Source organism: Indicator indicator, chromosome 30, assembly GCF_027791375.1.
Source record: "Indicator indicator isolate 239-I01 chromosome 30, UM_Iind_1.1, whole genome shotgun sequence".
Lineage (NCBI taxonomy): Eukaryota > Metazoa > Chordata > Aves > Piciformes > Indicatoridae > Indicator > Indicator indicator.
Window position 1 is genome coordinate 3,930,124 of NC_072039.1, and position 15,056 is coordinate 3,945,179.

A 15,056-nucleotide genomic window follows, 5' to 3' on the forward strand; every position below is an offset into this window, starting at 1 on the left:
AAAAGCAGAACAAAATGGCAAGAGAAGTGATTGCCCAAGCCCTCAGGAAGCAGAGGGTTTCTCTGCTGCCTCTGTGGCATAGTGTCTAATTTGCTCAGCTACAGAACAAGCTTAATTTCCTTTTGCAAGGTTCATTCTCATCATTGCTCTGGAGATGAGCTCATGTACCAACACCCCTTGTGTCAACCAGTGGGCTCTGTTCAGCCTTCAGCCACTGCAAGGCTGATGTAATTAATCAAGTGGAAGAAAAGAGCAGGCACCACTTGCCTTGGCCCCTCATTTGTGTGTGTCTGAGTAGCTGTAGGTGGACTCAGGCAGCATGGGCACAGCACCATCCTGTGCATGAGCTGCTTGGCACCACCTGCACTGGCCACAGAGCTGGGAGCAAACCCCCGTGGGATGGTGACTCACATTCACAGCCCGATGCCCTTTCAGTGCTGGCATGTGCTTCTGCACCAGGCTGGCTTATCCTCAGGGCCAGCAAATGCAGGCACAGGACAGCAAAGGCAGGACTCGATCTGTAACTGCACTAATTGCTGCAGTAATTAAAAAGTGGGAGACTAAGCTAAATACCACAAGTCTGAGCATCAGCAAAGAACTATGTTTTTTCCCAGGCACGACCTCTCACAAATTATTTTCCCTACCAAGAGCCACCTCCATGGGCCTTGACAATTGCTTGAGCAGGTGAGGGAGAAAAAAAAGGTCAGAATTTTTCCTTTCAATAGATTAGGCCTTATTTTCTCTTCAGTCTGGCAGGATGAAAAGACCTTTCTAGTAAGCAATTGAGTTTTCCCCACATCAGACACGAGCTGGCACGTTCTGAGCCTTCAGTATTTCAATCCCAATTAAGTGCAACAGTAATTGCTGCACCTAAGGGTTTCTCGGCTCCTGAAGAGGAAATGCTTCATACACACACAGATTTTCCTAGATTTACCACCGGATACTCTAGGCATGGATTGAGGGATGAATCACAACTTCAAATTCTTCATCACTAAGTCTGGCAAGCAACACTGCCACTTTCTGGCACAGAAACCCTAAAAATCCCCCATTCCCACCCCTGATGTCATCTGCAAACAGCCGTGGGATTTATGTCCTCTGGGACACTCCTATGCTGCAACTCCTTCACTGTTGGGGGTGCAGGGGTGAGGAGGGGTTCATCCCTGAGCTCAGCAGGTCTCTGCCATGGAAGCAGCTGGGTAACAGGATTTGTTCTGGATAATCCCAGCTCCGGCTGTCGGGAGCCAGGAGGAGGAAGCAGCAGAAATGCACTCAGCCAGCAATAGCAGCCAGCACAGGTAACTGGCTTGTCCAGGATTTATTCTCCCCCAGCCACAAATCACATCTCCAGTTTTAAACCCCAAGAAATAAAAGTCACAGCACGAAGGCAAGAAAGGAGGTAGGAGGGCTCTGTGCACTGACATCAGGGAGATGGGTTTCCCACTGTGCACAGGCAGGTGCCAACCTCAAGCTTGGGAGTTTGTCAAGTTTGGGACAGCAACCAAACCCACCTGACGAACTGCTGCCCATTTGCTGTGGTTGTCCCTCCTCTGAGCAGGCCAGCACACCCCACCTGCAGGAGCTTGGCCAGAATGAATGCTTTTGCATAAACGTGAAGTTCTCAAAGCTCAGAGCAGCACATCTGCACACAGCATGGATGGACCTCTACCTGCTGCTGAGATGTGCAGCTGCAGAGAAGTCAAACATGGCCAGGGCTCCTGCCAAGCCACCAGGCAGAAGCAGCCACAAGGACAAAACTAAAACAAGGACAGCCACTGACAGGGAAGAGCTCTGCAAGCTTGTGGACACAAAAAGTGCATCACAGCCATGGAGGAGGTCTCTCCTTGTCTTCCCCTTTCAGATCCCAAACCTCTGGGCCTGCAAGGCAGGAGGCAACTCCACCAGCCTGGCTTGTCACTGCCCACAAGGCACCCACCCCCTCTCCATGGTGTGAGGAGGATTTTCCCTTAGATGACCGACTGCAGGGCAAGGATCATCTCTTTCTTGTGCGGTTGTCTGAACAGGACCCACCCAGCACATCAGACCCTGAGCCACAGGCAGGGCTGCAAGCTCTGCCTGAGGTTATTATTTTAATAATTAGAGGGGTGGCCACATCAGAAGTGGTTATGTGGTGGCCTCTTAACCTAGAGAGTTACTGGGGTTTATGCAGACAGTTCCACTTTTTCATCTGTGAAGACTGCAGCAAACCCTCATGGAGATTAACATCAAAAAGAGGACGCTGGATGTGGCCCAACACAGGGCAGCCACTCAGGCAGCCTGAGCCAAAAAGCAACATAAAACATGCAGGGCTCACAGGGCGTTTCATTTTTAAAATAGAGCAAAATCTGGAAGCTTCCTGGGATTCAGAGCCAGGCTATGTGCAGCAAAGTGACTTTCCAGGCAAGGCACTGCTTCCAGATCCAGCTTGGTCCCTGTGCCTCTCTCCTCTCCCTCCCTCCCTTCCTCCCCATCCCTCTGCCTGCTACTCCCACACTGTCCCTCTGCCAGACAGCTCTTCCCAGCCTCAAAGGCTCTCTCCAATCTCCCATATCACCATCTTTCCACCTCAGGAGCCCTGCAGCTAGGAGGACATGCCCACAGGGAAAGGCAGGGCCAGCCACCTACCCCTTTGCTTCACAACATGGTGATTAACTTGCTTGAAAACTGCTCTCTAGGCAAAACCCCATCCTGGGAGTGACCAGGGCAACAGACACCAACTTTGTTTGTGCATCACCTAAGTGAAAAACACTTTCTGCCAAGTGGGGCCCTGGATGGTCCTGTCACACACCAATTAAGTCATCACTCAGGAGACACTGTCAAATTAATGCAGACGGAGGTGGATAAGGGAATGAAACCATTCCACTTGGATCCCCACAGGTAAATAAAGTCGAAAATGTACCAGATCTAATGAGGAAAAAAGTGAGAGACTTCTAAAAATTCAAGAAATCTCATTTTAACAGTCAGCTCTCTCAGCATTCATCAGGACAACTGAAGACAGAGAGCACCCAAGCATGCAGCAAGCCAGGATCTGGCAAGAGGAGAGGAAGGCAGAGAGGGCATCGCTGTGCTGGGAGGCAGAACACACACAGGGCACTCCTTTCTTCACTGTCAAGAAAGTATTGCAATAGAGGTAGCCTGCAGGTCTTTGAAGACAAGGGGGAAGCAAAACTGCTGGTAGAGTAGCCCACAGCTTTTTCCATCCCTTTAGAAAAGAAAGGACTCAAAGCTGCACCATACGTTAGCACTTAAGCAGTCCCTGCCCTCAGTTTCCCACCATCTGCACCACTCTCTGAAACTCCCCTACTCATTTATTTATTACTGTGTGTCTGCCAAAATCAAAGACCTAAACATCAGTAATCTTGGTGGGAGGCATCCAGCTGCTCCAACCCATTGTAGGAATAAACCGTTATGTGTGCAAACATGCGCTGAGAAAACCCAACAGCAAATCGTCCTATGGAAAACTTCCCATGCTTTCCGATTAGCAGATCAAGCTGCAGGCATTAAAAGACCTTTCCCCTTCTCTATCTGTGAAATCCAGTGCTTAGGACACAAAAATGGCTCTTTTCTAACCCTGGAACGAAGCGATTTTGGAAGCGTGTGGCATGGCAGCGGCAGCAGCGGGGGGCAGTGGCTGTGGTGACAGGCAGGGAAGCTGAGCACAACCCAGGGCTCAGGTTCACACCTTGCATTGGGCTGGTGAAACAGGGTTGAGACTGGGCTGTTGGGCCCAAGAAATACTGGCAGTGGCAGAACCCTGCTGTGGTCACTCACCCAGCCCCCAGTCTCCTCTCCTCGCAGTTTTCCTGACTGTGGGATGAAGGCAGCAGGACTCCCCTATATGCAGCCATTTGCACAGCTCCAGAGCACAGGGATGTGCTCATTAGAAGCAGCTTGTAATGTAATAGCAATTCCATCTCTGCCTTATTACCACAAACCAGAATTCAAAAGGGAGCACTCTAAAAAATTAGCTTGCAGAGTCATCAGCCTCTCAGAAGGAAATAAGCACAGCTCCCTGTCCTCTTAAAACACCAGCTATCAGTTGATAAAGGTGCATTCCTGCAAACTAAACAGCCAGGCAGTACTTGCAAGGCAGGATTTGTAGCCTGGTGCCCTTCCATTCACTCCAAGAGTGACAGAACAGTAGCCAGAAAAACCTGGAGAAAAAATTAACAACATCTCTAAGCTCCTAGTGATCTGCCTAATGCCAAAATCCCACCAGACCCAAGTACATGTGCAAGGAGCACTGTGCTGCTGTCACCCCAAGCCCAAGGTTGCTTTTTAGGGGATCCCTCAGTGGGGCTGGGGGGATCTGCAAGCTCCTGGATTCGCTCACTCCACATGAGCTGAAGCAGTCACACAAAGGAGGTTTCATTTGCTTCACAGCTCCGACAGCAAATCTGGAAATTGTCTTCTCCTTCCCACACCATCACACAACTCGGTTCATTTGAAACCAGTTTTACCCTTGCTGTTGAACTCCTGGGTTGAGCTGAAGTTGTCTTATTCCTGCACACAACAGCAGCAGCCAAGCAAAAAGAGGACAGCAAGGGGCCAGGCAAGTGGCTGCTGAGCTGCAAACAACAGCACAGCCCACATCCCAAGCTCTCCACACACACCTCCAGCCCAGCATGCAACCTTTTAACTAGCAGCGAGCAGGAGGGGATGGAGCTGAGATGCCTGGCAACGCTAATAAAATCACTGTGTTTCTCCTGGATTTTTTTGGGAGAGGCAGAATAATCCTTTTGAACTCTCAAAGTGGGGGAGAACCAACATCTGTTCAGATCCAACTGCTTGGGCCTGACTGGTTTAGCTCCAGCTTTCTCCCAATGGGTGGGAAAGGTCTTTAGCTTTTATTCCAAAGCACTGCCCTTATACAGAGCCTTTCAGCAGAGGCTCGCAGAGCACCTTACAGACATTTAATTAAAACTTACAGCCCACCCCAGTGAGGAAGGGATTATAACAGAGCCCCCAGCTCACCAGCACAAGCATCTCTTTCTCCTGTACGACCGAGGTGGTGTTTGGCTCAGTTACTAAAGCACAGCAGTCTCAGCCTTGGAGGAGCCATCAGAGCAAAGGGAAGCGACTGGGAGCAAACTCCAGCAGGATGGGCAGGCAGGGGCTCCCCTCCACCAACCAAGCCACAGCAAGCAGAGAGGTTCAGCTTCTGACAGAGACACAAAACCACATTTTGCTACCACTCTACAGCTTCAACACTACACATTTCCAAAGCATGGTGTTACTAGAGACAAATTCATCCACCTAACAGCCCTGGGAGCTTGATAAAATGAAAAAACACTCTTTTTTATTTCTTCCCCTGCTTACCTATGGGGTGAGACATTTGCTGGTTGAATTAGATCTGTTTAAACAAAAGTTAAGTTCAGACATCTGCCTTTGCACAGTGTCAGCCACGAGAAATGAGCTAACATCCAGATGCAGTGGCATGTCAGGATTAGCCCAGGCTGGGGCAGGAATGCTTCCATGTATGGAAAAATATTGGAGCACTGAAACCATAAGCTTGGAGCAGAGCAAAGCGAGAGGCCCTGTCAATGAAGTTGCAGGCTCAGGTTTAGAGGACTTAGCAGCTCAGATCTGCCACAAGATCCCTGGCACCTATTACAATAAACTTCACACCTTTTCCAAAAGGGACTCCCAGGGTAAAGCTGTGAGGGCGAGATCCTACAGCCGGCTGTTTGCTCTGGCCAAGGGCCTCGGACCGCTGGGTACCATTAACGCCCCCACGCTGGGCACAGGCTCGGGCGCTGACGGAGAGGTTCTGGTGAGCTGCTCACACTCGCCTGCCTGCCCATCCCTCAGTGGCTGCCTTCTGCACAGCAGGATTTACAGAAGCCAGCTGGGAGCTGGCAGGCAGGACGAAGCGGTGGCAGTTCAGAAGCGGCTGGGGAGCTGGCGCCTGCGCTGCCAACGCCGCACCGAGGGCAGCCGCTGCCCAGGCACGGGGCGAGAGCCGCGCGGGATCCTGCACCACTGGCCCAGCACAAATCAAGAGGGCTCATTTGTCAGCATCCCGAGTTAATGCTAATGAAGTAATGGCTATGACTTCATCTCTCCAGTGGGAATCTCTTGGGAATGAGGGAGAACTAGAATTTCTCTCTCTGTCGCATTCACGTAGTTGCAATTCGTTTCAGTTGCCTTCTGCTCTCTTCTGCAAACATTACCTAATTCTCACCCAGATTCTTAAATCCTTGGCACTGAAACAGAAAACAATGCTCCCTCTCAGCTGTCAAAGCCCAGCCTGGCAAAGATCCCTCCCAGCAGGATCTGATTCCTTCTGCCGGCTGTCACACCCTCCCCAGGGGCCAGCCACACCGAGCCCCCAGCTCACATCTGAGGATGCCATTTTTTATACCTCAGACATGAAATAAAATTCTGGTAACTCTCATCAAATTCATTTTAAACAGAGCCTTTTGCACCTTTTCTCTATTAAAGTATTTTCAAGTCAGCTTGGATTTAGCCACGCTTGCAAGACAGACAAAACATTGCTGGAGGACTCTGGAGTTTCTCTTTCTGGCCAGGCAAGACAGCTCCAAATGCTGCAGATCTTCACAGGCATAAAACACACACAGCAACACCGCATACCACCCTGTCTGCCCAGAGAAGCTGTACAGCCTTGCCCCAGCAGCACTGAGTAGCCCCACTGCCCTCTTTATTACAAGCCTTCAGCTTCCAGGTTTGCTCTGCCCTGCTTTGCTTCCCTGCAACACTGTTAAAGGCACCCTCCTCAATTCCTGGTCTGGGCACCTATTGCTTGAAGTGCATCCTTTATGGAGCAGATTCTGCCCAGCACCCACCTCCCCGCTCAGGCAGGGAGCCAGTACCCCCAAGCTGCCCCGAGCCTCCTCAGGGGTTCTCATTGCTTTGTTTGAAAGCCAGAGGGGCTGGCAGAGCTGCAAGCAGGGGGCTGAGCCGATTGCAGCAGCGCACCTAATGCCCTGATGCATCTGAAGTAATCACCCACAAATTCTTTACATATTAAATTGCTGGTTGTGATTGTTGGTGGTGGTGAAAGACAGACGTGAGAGTATGCAGAAACCATTCCTGCATCTTTCTAGTCCCACCCTTCCACTAATTGTGTGTGCTCTAAGCCAAGCAAGACACTACATTTTCTTCAGAGGGCAGATGATGAAAATGTGATCAGCTATCATACAAGACACTCACGCCGTAATCTCAAATACTTGGATAATTCACTTTCCCACGAGAGGATTTAATCTGTCTGTCTGCTTACTTGTCAACTCATCCCACTCCCAGTTTCTCCACGGGCTGTGCCTTTACTTTACAACCTACAGATTTCACGCTAACTGGCTAATTTATTTATTTTTGTGCATGCAGAGAAGCAGCAGTCCCAGTCAGCGCGGAGGAAGCTGCCCTACAGACGAACATCAAGGCAGCGTGGGGGGAAATCCCTCTCCCCCAGCTGAACACACCCCCAGCCAGGGCTCCAACCCTGGGAAAGGGAGGGAAATGAATGTGCACAAAGCCCAAGCTGTAATGAATCCAAGCACCCTCCCCACGCTGGCATTACTCCCCCCTTTCCTCATCGTTATTATCTGGAGATGGCATGAGCACAAAGTGAACTGTCTAGAAAAATGTTTCAAATCTATTGTGCATTAGGCTGTGATGTGCCATGGACCCACTTTAGAGAATGCACGCAGCTCTAAAGTCGTGATTATTCAGTCCTCAAACCAGCCTGAAAGCTCAGGAGTCAGCTTGTTATTTGCTGAAAGCGGGGGGCCTGAAATTATCCGTGAATAGTTCAAAGCTGCAGTTAATTCAACATCTCCACTTTCAAAAGCACAAAAATCACAGATTCCTGGAGCGTGTAAGCTTTTTAAAAATGACAAACTACTAACTGTCAAATCAAAGCAGCAAACAGAAATCCACATGGCTGATAAGACAAATAGTTGCATTTTAAAGAGTAATTAAATATCACTTTGGAATATTTTGCTTGGAACTTGTTTCCCTGATAAAAAATGAGGAGGGGAAGGAGGAGGAAGCACTCCACACGCACCAACGAGCTTCTCACCAAGCAAATGCTCAGGCAAATGCTGCTCAAACTTGTTTTCTTGAATTCAGAGTTCAGCCTGCTGTATCACAGCCGCCTGCTCCCTCTCAATTTCCCCTCTTCACATCGAAACTCCAGCAGTAAAGAGCAGACAAACACTGCATTGAATCCAGCTTGTTGAGGATGAAGGTGCATGGGGTTGGAGCAAGAATCCCCCTGGTCTGATCACCAAGACATGCAATATTTTCTGACTCGACTCAGATTAGAACCATACCCCAGCTTCTATGCTGGGAGTGTTGCTGAAAAAAACAGGAATGCAAAACAGAGAGCTCTACCCAGATGCAATTCAGAAGTGAAACCCTACCCCAGCCGCATGAGCTAACCCTACCATACGCTGCTTTCAGACATCAAAACTATGTCCATGAGAAAGGATCAGAAAACTCCAAGCCCAAACCTCCCTGGACTCTCTCAAAACCTGTACCTGCCAACAATGAGCTCACAATAAATTTCACACAAACTTTCTCAGTATAAAAAGGTACAAAAGGATCGTTCTGAGTATTATTGTTTAAGCAGAGTGTGGACCTAGCACTTAGGGACATCCTTTAGTGTTGACCCTTCAGCACTGGATCAAGGGTTGGACTGGATGAGCTTTGAGGTCTCTTCCAACAGGATGTTTTCTGTGATCCTGCACACAAGGAGACAGCTTACCGCATTTCAAACTAAAACGTTATCAAACCACTTGAAGAAGCCACCATCCAAAGGCAATGCAAACCCGATGCCAGGTTTTGGGACAGGACTTGTCCCAACCCCAACCATGTGTTATCAGAAAAAGCTTCCCCTGCTTCTCCCCACCACAAAGCCAAGAGGATTGGAGAACAGAAAGATGTCCAAGGACTTTCAGAGCAGACCCTCAAACACAGGCAATTATCAACTGAAGGATGCAATAAACAGCACAGCAGATGACACATGAGCAAGACTTAAAATACTAAAGGGCTCAGGCAGGCCACAGTTTGGATAACACTGGGACATCCAACTTCCAAGGACACCAGGGATGTTTTCACAACTCTTGCAGGACCCAGACTTGCTGTCTACTGAAAGCAGTGAATGCTGACGGGGATTTCACTGAAGGATTAGGGTCCTGGCATGAGAGGGGACTGCTAATTGCACGGAGGGTCACTGCAAAACTCTATAAACCACACTCAAGTAATTTGGAAAAGCAACATCAACAACAAGAATTAGCGAATGTTTTGGCTTCGATGTCATCCGTGTGATGTGGAAACACTGAACAGCTTATTCCTTACTCAGAGCTGAAGTTCATTCCTGTACTTCTCCAAAATCACAGAGGAAAATGCTCTGTTGCTTTGCACTCTCTTTTGTAAGGCTGTTACGTGCTCAGCTCCCAAAGGAATGCATTTTTGGAGAAGAACTGAGTACTGATTGCTTTAAAAAGTAAAGTTGCTCTTTGCTTAGCTCTGCAACCTGAGAGTAACAAATGGAATTGTCAACCATGCATTTTTAAATGAACATTTTCATTTCAACATCTGGATTAAGATGCCACAATGAAAAACAGCACACAGGCTTCCCTCTGCTCCTTTCATACATCTCCCATTCTTATGTTTCGGAACCAACGAGTTTCAAAGCAAACAAAGAATCAGTTGGTGCTGCTAATGCTTTGCTTCTTACTCAATAGCCTTATGTCATGAAAAAAGAAAAAAAACCCATATTTTTCAAATCTGCATCTCCATGAGCCAAAGATTTCATATACATTCCCACCCCAGAAACACAAAGTCAGGACTCCAGCTGAAAGTGATTACCTAGATATTTTTATATGATGAAACTCCAAAGCTGCTTCAAGTGATTTACAAAATTTTCTGTTAGACAAATCCCACATCTGTGTTGACTGCTTGCCTCCCAGATCTCAGCAGATGGCTATTTCAGACAGAAAAGTTACCAGTCCCTGAAAATCAGAGCATAGCTTAAACCTTAATCAAGGCTTTGAATGTTCCCCTGCCCCCCAAAAAAATTGTGCACAGTCCGATTTAATGACATTTCTACCTCCTCTCCACCATTTCTTGCACAAACTCTACCTAAAAAAATAGTACTTGGTGTCTTATTAGGAGAGGCTTCCACAGCAGATAATATTTTTAAGCAGAGAAAAAGAAAATGCCCTTTTCTTGGGAAGGTGGGGGGGAACAGAAAACATAACTAAAAAAAATAAAAATAGGTATTTTCTGTACTTCACAGAGATAGCTACAAACAAGCAAGAGGTTTGTCACGATTTTACCATCAACCTTAAGCCCTGTTTTATTTGTGGTGCTGAGGAAGACTTGCTTCCAGCACAGAAGGGGTGTTCTCTCCATGTCCAATTCGCATCACCAACCATAGCTGTCAAGCAAACAAACCCCCAAACTACCAACTTGCTCCTTTCCTCCTCCTTCCGTTGAGAGGGTGAGACAGAACAGGTTTCTTCACACACTGACAAAAGATCATTTGTCTCTGCCACACAACTCAGCAAAAGACACACTTCATGTGAACATTGGAGATAAAGGAAACCACTCTGTCCCAATCCAAGAACATTTACCAGCATGAGCAAAAAGCTCCTCAAACTGTGTTCAGATACTTTACTGAAGAATCACAGAAACATAACCAACAGGTTTTGCATTTATTTAAAAACAGAACCGAAGTATTTCAGCCCAAGAAGAATCTAGGCAACACTCAAAGAGATACATAAATACAGGGGAACCAAAACACAAACCAAGAGGCAAGGCACAGACCTTGCACCACTGTGGCGCTGTGAGGATGCACCAAGTTAAGAATCATTAGAAAAGTCAAGATTAAAAAGAATGAGGAAGACAATCAGGCCAAGTAAGCAACACAGTAACAAAAGCAAAGACAAATAAAAGCAAAAGTAAATCAATTGTCTTCCCAGTGCAGCCCTGCTTTCAGCCTTTTCTCCTCCAGCACCTCAGCCCTCCATTCTCCCACTCCTACAGGGACCCACATGAGAGAACCTACTCAATGGAGATTGTAGCAAATTTATTATTTTTTCAGCAGAAATGACCAAGATCGTAGAATCATTTCGGTTGGGAAAGACCTTCAGCAACACAGCACAGCAGGGCAGCACACTCCTGCTCTCCTCTAGACGTCTGGGAGCAAAAAGCCCTTGAAGAGCACCCCAATGCACCCTGACTGTAAGAGGACCCTGCAGCAAGGATGGTCCAGTGGTCACCAGAAGCCTGGGATCCTCCCAAGAGCAGGGAGGGTGCTGCCCCATCGGGAGCACCGGCACGTAGACAGATGGGGGCTGTTTACATTACTGAGGTTCTCAGTAGCAATCAGGAATTAAAGCTGTTATTAAATCAACCCTCCAGAACTTGAGCAGATGTTCATGCAAACAGTTAACAACAGGGTGATGTTAAACCAAAACCCCAAACGAAACAAAGACACGGAGCAACATCTCTCCTCCATGTTCTGCTCAGAAACGCCAGGCATTATCAGGAGATAAAGCAGGTATGGACAGTGATGTATTGTTACCTGAATCTGGGGCTGAACAGCTTGACTGAGGGATGTGTATCACAAGTTAAAGGCCTCCAATCTCATTCAGCACATTATAATTTTGTTCTTGGAAAAACAAACAAACAAAAAAAAACCCCAAACAACCCCAATAATCTGGCTGTGGCTCAGACAGAGGCATAATGCCATCCTCCTCATTAATCAAATGCTTTTCCCATGTCCAGATGTTTGCTGACTTGTACTGCTTCCTTTTATTACTGGTTTGGGGTCAGAAATTGCTATATGTTAAAGTTACTCAAATTCAAGCTGGTTGATGCAAGACACACAGGCTGTCATGTCCTTGGTAACTGCAGCCCGGCATTAGCGAGTCGCTGAGGCATTCAACCAAGAGTGGCTGTTTGCCTTGACAATTCATGCTATCCCCACTAACAACCGTGACAATGAGATGCTATTTTACCTCTAGGACTGTGAGAATTTTCCTGACAGCCCAGAAAGGAGCCTGGTTTTTAAGACCTATCAACATTGGATGCCTGGGGTTTGGGAGAAAGAGAAATGTAAAACAAAGCAGGTAACACTAAAGACAATGCACACGGTGACAAATCTTTCAGCGGGAGATCAGGAGGGCAACAGTCATATTGTTCAGCAATCCTCAGATACAAAAGTGATGCTAGAGCTAATATAGGACAGGAAACCATCTCTCTCCAAAGCTTGCATGACCTCAGTAGATACAGTAACAAACCCATAGTGGGAAGCGTTGGCTGAAAGAGACCTCTGAAGGTCTCGGGGCCCTGGAGCAACAAACACAAAACGGTGCCGGACAGTTTCACCCAGCCAAGCCCTGAGACTTCCAAGAACTGGGGCTCTGCAGGCTCCAGAAGCTGAGCCTGAGAGCTCAGTGATAGAGTTCAGCTCCCTGCCCCCTGTCCCCACCTCTCTCTTTATCATCTCTACTCCGTATCTATAATACCCCTTTCTTCTCATAAATCTATATAATTCTCTGGAGTTTGTCTCACATCGGGTTTAGGAGCAGCCTTTAGTGCAAAAGCAGCATAACTCAGGAGGACTGCCTACATTTTTCTAATGCTTTTGTTTTTAAATAAATCAAGCCTGCGAGGTACTAAACATATGCTAGACATCCCCAGCTCTCACTGGCATGTTCTTGAAAAATAGAAAGTTTGTGCTTTTCTGGGGAGTCAGGTCATTAGCCTGACTATTTAAAAATCAGGCTATTATACAAGGAAACTTCTAACTGCCCGAACTGCAGGTTATAAATCTCCTGTTTAGAAATCCGATACCCTGACATAATCGCCCTTATAACTTACAAATAGGTTCTCTGTTATCCGTAGATTAAGCTTCCTCCAAAGCCACATCACATCTGCTTAGTTTTGAAAATATACAGCACAAGCTTCAATTACTTTACACTCTGTGCAAAAATAATCCTGAATTTAACCTAAGGCTTCTTGGAATAAGAATTTAAGACCCCATAATCTTTTTATTTCATGTTTTCTTCCAATCTAATAGATGGAAGTACCGGCCAGCCTGCAAAATTAATGCCACCTTTCCCTTCTATGATTTCCCAAGATTTAACTATGTTGCAGGGGAATTTTTTTAAGCAAACACCACAAGCAAAAGTCCTGCCACCTAAACAATCTGAAATGCTCTGTAGGGAAGTGGCCAGCTAATAATTAAAACCACAATCTTTGCACATCCTTGTAGGAAGAGGGATTGGTTTTTAAGAAACCAGAATTAAGCAGTAATTTCTCTGAAGGGTAAAGCTTCTGTTGCAACTCCCCTTGTTGATGAAACTGTTCCCAGCTCCCAGTTAGAAGTGTCTGGACTTCAAAGGAGGAAACTGGGGGCCTTCAGCATCATCATCCAGGTGCACAGCATTAAAACGCACGTGAGCTTTTCCAGAGCTGGGGCTTAGTGACAAAAACTTGCAGCAAACAAGGAAAAAAAAAAAAACAATCCAGGTATCAAAGCAGCTAGGATTCTTCTCAGCAGAGGGGACACCGCACAGCACAGACAGACAACAGCCAATTCCCCCTTAAACGACTCCTCTGACTAACGAACAGCGCAAAGTGCCAGCAGAGGAGGGCTCAAAGACCCGTTCAGAAGAACTCATCCCTCTCATCCCAAGCCAGTCTCACAGCACCTGATCACAGGACGTGCTGAGGGGGCTCAGCCATCCCAGGACCCAAAGATAGTGGCGTTACCCCAATCCCCACTGAAGCGGAGCACACGCCTCACGGAGACGGCTCTCAGTGCCTGACTGCTGCTTTCAGACCGCAATCACTCGCCGAAAGATGTTTAGAAATGACACTGTGGGACATCATCTTTTCAATTCTTACTCAATAGATTCCAGAGATTAGATTTGCAAAGGATTGTGTTGTTTTTGTGTTGTTGTTTTTTTTTTTTTTTTAACTACCATGATCGTGAGGTGGTTGGGGTCTGGAAGCCCAGCCTTTGCCTTGCAGCCCCTCAGAGCCTCCCCTGTCTGGGTCTTACAGAGTGCTTTTTGTCTAAAATCTGCTTTCAGATCCAACTGTTCAGATGAGGGACCGTAACTTACAGAGTATCGAACCCACCAGCTGCTGAAGGAGGTGAATAAGGACAGCTATGGAACGCCATCCCACAAACTCGCCCGGCAGCTTTGCCAGCAGCTCCCAGACTAGCCGAGCTCCAACTCGCTCCTCAACCCCCCAGAGCCCTTCCACAGCTGGTGGAGACGGTGGCTCCTTTCTGTGTGCAAGCCCACGGGACTCGGTCGGCTGCCCACACCGCGGCCTGCTCTCTCTAGTCTGCTTGCAGCTGGCCAAGTGCTGCCGTGCTCCCGGCTCGGAGCAGCGATGCCTCACACGCCTGCCGGCCCCGCTCCTCCAAGGGACACGTCGAGGACCGAACGACCGCGACCCCCAGGCCGGGATTTCCCCACCTCGCCCCCGACCCGTGGAAGACGCAGCCTGCGACGTTTCCCCGGCGCGAACCGGAGGAGCCGGGCGAGGCGGCGTCGCTCCGTGAGACGGCAACCGACAGTTCCCCCCCACCTTCCCCCTTCTCCGGTTTCCCCCGGGAACTTTCTGGAAGGTGCCCATCCCGTGGGTCCGCCCCGGCAGCGCTCGGGGTAGCCCGGCTGGGCCCCTCCGTCCCCAGACAAAGCCCAGGGCGCGCCCCCCCGCCCCTCCCTGGCCCCGCCGGTCCTCGGTCTCACCTTGCGGTGCTTGTCGGCGAAGGGCAGCGCCAGCCAGGGCATGGCTCGCACCGCCTCCTGCCACTGCTGCTGCTCCTGCTCCGCCGACACGAAGACGATCTCGAGGCGCTGCCCGCCGCCCGCCGCCGCCTCCCCTCTGAAGCGCCCGTAGAAAGCGGCCAGGCTGGAGCCGAGCTGCGCGCAGGGGCCGCCGAGGCTACAACCGAAGTAAAGCCCCACTAACGAAACCCCTCGGGCTGCTAACGCCGACACGGCCACCTCCTCCCCGTCCGCCGCCACCAGCACCTCGCCCAGCACCTCCGACAGGGCGTCCGCCAT

General features: G+C 48.7%; 1 protein-coding gene across 1 annotated transcript in view; it reads right to left on the reverse strand.

Moving 5' to 3' along the window:
- Positions 1-15,056, reverse strand: part of NXN (nucleoredoxin) — a 52,692-nt gene extending 37,636 nt beyond the window's left edge. Inside the window, exon 1 of the mRNA XM_054394253.1 lies at positions 14,739-15,056. Within this exon, the coding sequence (XP_054250228.1) occupies positions 14,739-15,056 (318 nt within the window). The remainder of the gene's footprint in view (positions 1-14,738) is intronic.